We start from the raw sequence: 8,560 nt of genomic DNA, 5'->3' as shown, positions 1-8,560 counted from the left end.
GAATGGACACTTCCTAATATCTGAGGCAGGAAACACAGCCTTATATGGTGTTTTTGGGGTGCTAATTATGCTTATCTCCTCTCGCGTGCACGAGCAACTGGATACGAACAGGTGTAATTTACGCAGCTCATTTCCACACTTTTCCTGAANGTGTGTGTGTGTGTATAAAATATAATATATTTATAATACATTATATTTATTCTTTAGTGGGTGTGAGTGTTGAGTAATAAATAATTAACAGAAGTTGCTAACGTACAAACGTGACTTTTTTCCACGATGCACATGATGATCTGAGATGCAACAACTTGCTGCTCTTTAAGGCTCTGACAGTAGACCACCACTAAATGACTGAACAGGTCATAACCAAGTACGTCTATTTTAGGGTTCTAAGGTTCAAACTAATCTCTTACTGTTGTTGTTGTTGCAGCCACACTGCTGCATTCTTTTAGCCAGTCTTTGTGCCGATGAAGTTTGTATTTATTTCTTCATCTGCAGCTTGCACGGCTTGAAAAAAAATAAAGCAAAGCAAAAAACAAACAAACAAACAAAAAACTTTTGTCAGTAACATTAAGAAGCGTCTTCTGAAAGAACTGAAAATGTTTATGTCCCAGGTTTTATAACAGCCTTGAGGAAATTTGGTGCATCACCTCATGTGACAGGTACCATATTTTAATACCGTAGTATAGCAAAATACTGTCCTCCATCCCAAAGTCTACCACAATAAGTATTTTGTTTGATTCAGTGGAGTCATTTATTGGACACATCTTCTATGTCTGTAAGTGGGCCAGTCTGCCAGGACCTGCTGGGCCACTTGTTCTCCCTGCTTCAATGTACCTTTGGGTTTTATTATGTTTATAAAAGTTCACTGCAGTGAAATTCTTCTCCACTTTTTAATTTATTTTCTTCCTGAAATAGCAACATGTAAGATGACCTGTCTTTTAGAGCGCCGCGTAAAAATGACAAAGCAGCTCAAACATTATTAGAACTTTGTGTATAGACCAGTGGGTTTCACAATACCCTGCGGATGGAAACAAATGAACTTTACTTTCAGGTCCTGTTTTTACAGTTTCACAGGGTCAGTACCAATACTGGATGTACTTCTCCCAGTGTGGACATCTGAAAGAACTTCTAGAGGTAGAGATGGAGGGACGTGTTCCAACAACCTGTCTTTTCTTGTCTTATTTAAAACTGTTTGTGTCAATATTTAAAATATTCATATCTCCACTATGATTTAAACTGAAACTTCTATCGGTTCTGGTTTGATTATTTGTGCTGACTCGTAAAGTCGGTGGTCCTTTTGTTCCTCAATGACTTCGTCTCACTTCCTAGAAACATTTTAAAACCTGTCTGACAAGCTTAAATTAAAATGTTCTGGCTCTTGGGTGGAGTTCAAACCTCCTTGGGGGCAAAATTTGATGCTTTTCTTTGCGAGCTTTAAAGTGCAGATCCATTTAAATATTTTGGAATGACCCATTTAAGTGCTTTAAACGTGTGTCAGACACTTTAATTTGTCAAATAAATAATTAACCCTCCTGTTATGTTGCTGGTCAAATTGACCCGTTTTAAAGAAAAAAAATAGTTTAAAGTATTTTTTCTGCATAAAACTTTATCTATTTGTCGTAATAGGTACAATTTGCATATAAAATGAAAATTGTTCATTTTACTTTTTTGCAGCCCCCCCCTTCTACATATTACATAGATATTGTTCGGGTCACTTTGACCCGGCAGTCAAAATGAAGGGTAAAAAGAGTCAAAAGTGTCCAATACTATTTGTTTCTTTGCAATTCACAAATATTGATTGAAATAGTTAGGAATGGACTTAACGAACATAACAGGAGGGTTAAGCTTCCAACTTCAATAACCTGCATATTTTCAGTTTATAGATTTTTTTCTTTCAGTGAATTTTAAAACGTAACCTTTGTTCTGTCCTTATATTAAAAAAGGCCTCATCAGATTTTTCCCTGCTGTAAAATGAGCAAATGGTGACTCATTTAGCCTTAATGAGTTACCCATCTCCCAGTTTGCCTCGTCCCTGGGGTTATCTGAGTTTCTGGCCCAGCTTGCGCAGCTCGTCCCAGAAGAACAGAGACAGGATGGTGTGGGGCCCGAGTCGAAAATAAGAGGCTCCCAGGCCTTTGTAGAGTCCCGTCAAACCTTCTTTCTTTAGCGTCTTGGAAAAGCAGTCGGTGAATCCTCTATAGACCTGACCCTGTGTGGGGAAAGAGAAGAAAATATTGTTTATTGGATAAAAACAGAACTAAGATGTAATGAGTAACATAAATGACAAATAGCTTTCTTTTTCAGTATGTTTTAACATCAAACCAAGATGATCAAAGGCAGGACTTTCCTGAATACTTTGAGACTGATTTACTGATTCATTTACTGATTCATAAGAAGCGCCTGTCACAGGCTTACCTATGTGATGGGATTTTTAATACATAATCATAAATGTTTCACTGATTTAATCCTGGCTCAGTTTGAAAGTAAAAAGGGATGAATGATGGTTTCAACAATGTTTACATTTTTGTTATTTATTAAATCCTTCTAAATGAAGAGCCTTACAGAGAAATCCATTTGAACCGGTATAATGTGCCTCATGCAAGAACCGTTCGTACGCACAGATTTGTTCTTAAGTTGTGCGTACGAGTGATTTAGGAGAATTTGTGGCATTCACCAATGTTTTCATATTCTAAGATTTTTTCAGATATGAACAAAATTTATGAGTGGTCCAGACCTGTCGTATATTTTACGAGCAGTCAGTCTGCTGTTATCCAGACGAATTTTCTTCACTAATAACTTTATATTTCGTTAGTTTGAAGATATTTTGTGTTGAAAATAAATCACACTCCATAATTATGTTGACAATAGGCTATTCTGCTTGAATTAGAGTTATAATTTTAAATGTAATAATTTAGACTAACAATATAAATTGTCCGTCCGGCCGGCTTATCCGCTATCAGGTGCAGGGCCAGCAGGAGAAAGACCCCGCGCTCTCCCCAGCGACACTTTCCAGCCGTCCTGGGGGACTCCGAGACGTTCCCAGACCAGAGGGGATACACAATCCCTCCAGCAAGTCCTGGGTTTTCTCCAAAGTGCCAGACTTATTTTGAAAACATTTTAAAATGCTTATTTCAAACCCGCATCTGAGACCACCTGCGACCGCGCAGCGCTGGGGGGGTGGTTCAATGTGCAACAGTGTGGCTTCTGAATAAATGTAAATGATTTAAAGCAGTTGTTTATACTTTTAGCAGCTCTTTTTATCCCACAGCTGACCTGCTAAAAATGACAGATTTTCTTTTCTGGATCTCTGACAGACGGACTTCAATCTCTGAACTCGTAAAGTTTTTCTTTTTAGTTTTCACTGTCATTTTCATGAATGGACACTTCCTAATATCTGAGGCAGGAAACACAGCCTTATATGGTGTTTTTGGGGTGCTAATTATGCTTATCTCCTCTCGCGTGCACGAGCAACTGGATACGAACAGGTGTAATTTACGCAGCTCATTTCCACACTTTTCCTGAAGATAGAAGAGTTTGTTGAATCTGACGTGACATGTTCGTACGAACCCTTTGTAYGAACAAAAGTAAGAGAAATTTAGGATAAGAATAYGAACATGTTCTTGCATGAGGCCCATTGTGAGCGGTGGAATGGTTTGTTGTTTTGACTGCACTGAAGCCAACCAAACTATGACTACCTCAGACCCGTCAGGTTAGAACATATAAATACAAAAATCAATTAAGATCGTGGCTTTAAAGTTATCTTAGACTAGTTGTAACATTTGATATTATTTGATAAACATTTACTTCAACTATAAAATAGACTGTAAAAATACTGTAGGCTGTTTTTACAAATTAAAAAATATAGTAACATGGATGCCAACATATTATTTATGCCACAAAGCTTTCTGGGTAAATGATGACGTTTACTGCTGCTCCGTTTTGAGCTCTATCCAGTTTGAAGGTTAATTTTGGTAAAAGATTGATGGTCAGGCATTTTACAGGAAACTGGAGCGCGTTGACTGAAAAGAAAAGATAATGTATTAGACATCACGTTTGATCATTTCACACCATATATTGTGCACATCTTAGAAACCTATACAAAATAAAATGATTTTCACACTTTGATTTTTAGCCTTGACTGTGTTTTAGTCTCAACTGAAGCTCATCATCATAATCAAATGCCTTACATTAGTAACAAAATGCCACTGTGCTTAAGTGAAAATGTAATAAACATACTTTTTAAGCAATTAAATATTCTCATTCTCAGAAACAATAAATAATAAGTCCAACATGTGACAGAAATCCATTCTTAGTGACGACGAGCCACTGATTCTKTTCTGATTTAGTTGGTGGCCTTTTAAATTTATCTCACAATTCAAGCAATGCATATCGCCCACCCTGCCACCTTACACATCAAACTGTGATCTGTCAGTACTCAGAGTATGTGATAGGCATGACCYTCAGCTACTACCACGCCTAATTTGAGCTCAATATCTGTAAAACTGACTGAATAAATGACAAAAACAACAACAAAGACATAATAACACTCGCCTTGCCCTGAGGATCGACGGGCTGGTTGTAGAGCCGCGTGCTGACCACATCAAAAGGCGTCATGGCCAGCACCACCGCCACGCTGCTGATCATGCCGGCGCTCAGAGCCACCAGCCAGCTGTTGTCTGGGAACACCTGAAAGCAAGAAGGAAGGAAATATCCTAACGCAGGGAGAAGGGCTCAGCTCTCACAGTCATCAGAAATATTCAATGACAGCAGGGTACCACCACGTCAACAGCAGCTCTAATTTTAGCCCCATCCTGAAATGCARCGAACATGTCACTATTATTAGCACATTACAGTAGGCTAACCATACTACTGTCACTGGAACCAGGCTGGTTGTTCTGTAAGACCCTTCTCAACATACAAGCTCTTTGAAACTCAACATGAGACTTAATTTAATAAACATATATTTTAACTGTAAAATAAAGACTAAAAATACTGTAGGATGTTCAGTTTTTATCATTTTTTAAACTAAAAGTTTAAAAATATATTACACGGACGGGGCCATTTTTTACACGCAAAGCATTCTGGGTAAATGATGCAAGGCTGCTAGCGAGCTATATCCACTCTGAAGGTTAATCTTGGACAATATCGGACGATCAGCTTTTTTAAATGAAACCAGAGAGCGTTGACAGAGAGGAGAAGGTAGAAATGACAGCCTGGAACTGAAAATATAGATGGAGGACCTCAGTTTAGCTTGTTAGTTTGTCGCGCTAGCTCTGAGCTAATACATATAAGGCAATATAGCATCTGCGCTAGCATGAAGGCTAACAGGCTAAGCTGAGGTTCTTCTTCCATGAAGCAGCTCTCTTGTCCTCCATCCATATTTTCAGTTACAGGCTGAGTCATTTCTACCTTCTCCTCTCTGTCAACGCTCTCTGGTTTCATTTAAGAGTCGATCATCAGATATTGTCCAAGATTAACCTTCAGGGTGGATATTGCTCGCTCACACYGACGACCTATCCACGTCATCATTTACCCAGAATGCTTTGTATGTAAATAAAATGGCTCCGTTCATGTTAAAATATATTTTAAAATTTTTACAAAACTAAACAACCTACAGTATTTTTACTGTCTTTATTTTACAGTTAAAATATATGTTTATCAAATAAAGTCTAATGTTAAAACTAATCAGGGATCCCTTTAACAGTGTCCAGAACTGAGTCACGCCTCCTAAAAATTACCTCACTTATCGGTCGACACAGTTTTCTAACGAGGAAGTCCTGATGTGCAAACATTACGTGTCTGACTGTTGTATCAAAGCAAGGCGTGCAATTAGATAATCCCACTGAGATTTGTTTTGAGAGTTTTGCGAGGGAGGCCTGGAGGCAACCTAACATTCATGYTTTTGGTCTGTGGGAGGAAACAGGAGAACCTGGAGAAAATCCACGCAAGCACGAGGYRAACAYGTAAACTCCTAAGAACGACCCGGGTCTGAACTGGAGGCTGAAGCCAGGACCATCTTGCTGTGAGGYATCAGTGCTAACTACTGAGCTGCAGTGCTTCTTGTTACAATAGTTGTTCTTTCAACTCTGGTAAAAAAGGAACACCACTCCCGTGTATTTGGATCATTTATGAACACTTTAAACATGTTACCAAGTAAMCAAATTATTCTGTAGAGGTCCTTGTTCTTTGTGGGTATGAAAGACTTTTTGTTAACCAGAGTTTGGACACATTCATCCACAGGCAGTGGTTGTGAAAGCCAAGTGTTCCAGTCAGAGAGGCCAGTGAAAGGTGGAGAATTTTTATTCTAGTGGAGTGTTTTGTTATGGCAACAATGATCYACGCACAGCTACGGACTACTGATGACCTTTACTCAAGCATGAATGTGTCAGAACKTTTTTAAGTATAGTTCCTCTATAGACAAAACAAGATATAAAGACTAAATATTTGCTTCTATCCAAATAACAACCATGAAGCCAGTTATGTCACAAACCAGAGCAGTTCTACAGCTCGACGCTGACTGGAGCCAGAACTGCCAAATAGTTATGTTTGTTCTCAAACTGTGTTTATGTGGAAACATGGAGGAAACAAACTCCCCACTGTTGGCTGACGGTCACCTCCTCACCACTAATGTAAAAAAAAAAAACACACTTCAGAGCGACTAATTCCAAACCTGCAGGTCCAYGACCAGCTCCTTGGAGGAGGAGAAGGTGGAGAGCTGAGTCGCCGAGCCCACGCTGACCCTTGGCACAGCAGCACTGGAGCCCCTCCACAGGCCCAGGAGTCCGTGCTGCCTGTAGATGACTCTGAGAGCRTGAATCATCCCCTGTCAGGAAGGAGGAGAGGAGAAACGTGAGGAAACGGCTGACAACGCTTCTCCAAACTCACACTTTTACAGTGGGTCATATGTCGAATTAAAAACAGGCAGCTACCGTCCTGCTTTTCTGCAGCTGCGTTCTGAGAGGAAGAGTCTCTGATGCACATTTATTTAAAACAGGACAGACTTAACAGCAAAGTTACATAATGACTTCTGGAGCTGAGAAAATTAAGAAAAAACCTCTGGGTGGAGACGAGTCGATCAAAAGTGCAAAGTGGCTGGGTCTCATATTATTCAGTTTGGGGGTCCCAAACTGTAAAAATGTTGAGAACCCCTGCAGATACTAACTATATGTACAGAAGTCCCAGTTAACAGTTGTATCATTTAGTGAAGTAGGCCATGAGTACTGGTAAGAGYTAAAATAATCAAACATTTTGAATATCTTGTGGCTTGAAAAATAACATTCAAACTAAACAATGAAGGTGGTGATTATATTTTACTGGTAAATGAAGAAAACTATACAAGTCAAAATGATGTTAAAATACATTTGTCAAAAGTTATCAAATTTATTGTTACAAAAACTTAAAATTGGATGTTTTTATCAGTGCATTGAATCCAAAATTAGTTTAAAATGAGTTTGTGGCTAAATCACCTGGTTGTCAAGTTACCTCGTGTTTATACTGATGACCAACAGCAATGGATGAAGTAGACTGACTCTGGAGATGAGTCTTCACCTGCAAAGACAGATTAGGATTACAGTTCTCAGCTCATCTTCACTACTATTAAAGCAGGTGAGGGTGAGACGCTCACCAGGTAGACAGGGCTGCCCATGACAGCCCCCACCACCCCGGCCGTAGCCCCCGCAAGCGTGGTCTTGACAGCGCTGACCCGGCCATTGGTGTGGATGTGACCGGCGGACTCTATGATGGCGTACGAGCCGAGCCTGACCCCATTCATGCAGAACTGGTAGAACAGACCTGGAACCAGGCCTTTCTGTAAGCCGGCCAGTCCGTCTACTTTACCGATGGTGTAGAAAGCGTGGAAAACGTTGCGGTAGTGAACCTGGTACGTGCCGCGGCTCCGGAGCTCTCCCTGGAGCTGCATCCGCGTCTTCACGACCTCCAGCGGGTTGGTGAAGAGACACGCGCCGCATGCCGCCACTCCGCCCAAAACGAAATCCATCACTTCTGTCCGACCGTCCGGAGATAGAGCGGGGGCAGGTGTGAAGCTCAGGTCAGCTGTCGACGACTTCGGTACGTCATGTTCCCGGGTTCAAACCGAGCACAGACTCGGTCCACTTCATAACGAACATCACAGGAGCGCCTGGGGCAGCGGAGGCGCGACAGCGCAGCCGCGCCGCTTCACGGCCGCCTTGGACGGTCGGAATTACGATACACGAATGCAAACCGTGCTGTATCTAATAAAACTATTTTATCAGTTACGTCTAATATTACATCGTCATAATGATTTTTTTCAACTAAATGTTGAGTCTTTTTCATAGATCTCAAAACATCCTTGAAAAATAGTTGTTAAATTTTCAAGTGGCAGATGTCAGAACATTTGTCTCAGGAGCACCTCATAATTTCAAAACGCACCAGAGCGTACGTCATGGCGTCACTCCTTGAAGAAACGCTTAGCCAATGAAAATCGATCCTCAAATTAAATAACAAAACTGTTTTTTTATTGTGTGTGTGTGTGTGTGTGTGTGTGTGTGTGTGTGTGTGTGTGTGTGTGTGTGTGTGTGTG

The 8,560-nt window shown here is 40.5% G+C and overlaps 1 protein-coding gene across 1 annotated transcript; it reads right to left on the bottom strand.

Moving 5' to 3' along the window:
- Positions 1-565: 565 nt before the first annotated feature.
- On the bottom strand, positions 566-8,182 carry slc25a35 (solute carrier family 25 member 35). Its single transcript, XM_014006679.1, has 5 exons — positions 7,625-8,182; positions 7,483-7,548; positions 6,671-6,823; positions 4,552-4,686; positions 566-2,209 (listed from the first exon to the last, which is right to left on the bottom strand). Exons 1-5 carry the CDS (start codon positions 7,994-7,996, stop codon positions 2,039-2,041), a joined length of 897 nt encoding a protein of 298 aa, XP_013862133.1. The 5' UTR covers positions 7,997-8,182; the 3' UTR covers positions 566-2,038.
- Positions 8,183-8,560: the final 378 nt, after the last annotated feature.

This window comes from Austrofundulus limnaeus, unplaced genomic scaffold (genome assembly GCF_001266775.1).
Source record: "Austrofundulus limnaeus strain Quisiro unplaced genomic scaffold, Austrofundulus_limnaeus-1.0 Scaffold37, whole genome shotgun sequence".
Taxonomy (NCBI): domain Eukaryota; kingdom Metazoa; phylum Chordata; class Actinopteri; order Cyprinodontiformes; family Rivulidae; genus Austrofundulus; species Austrofundulus limnaeus.
Note: the sequence above shows the minus strand (reverse complement) of the source record. Positions and strands in the feature narration are given on the sequence as shown.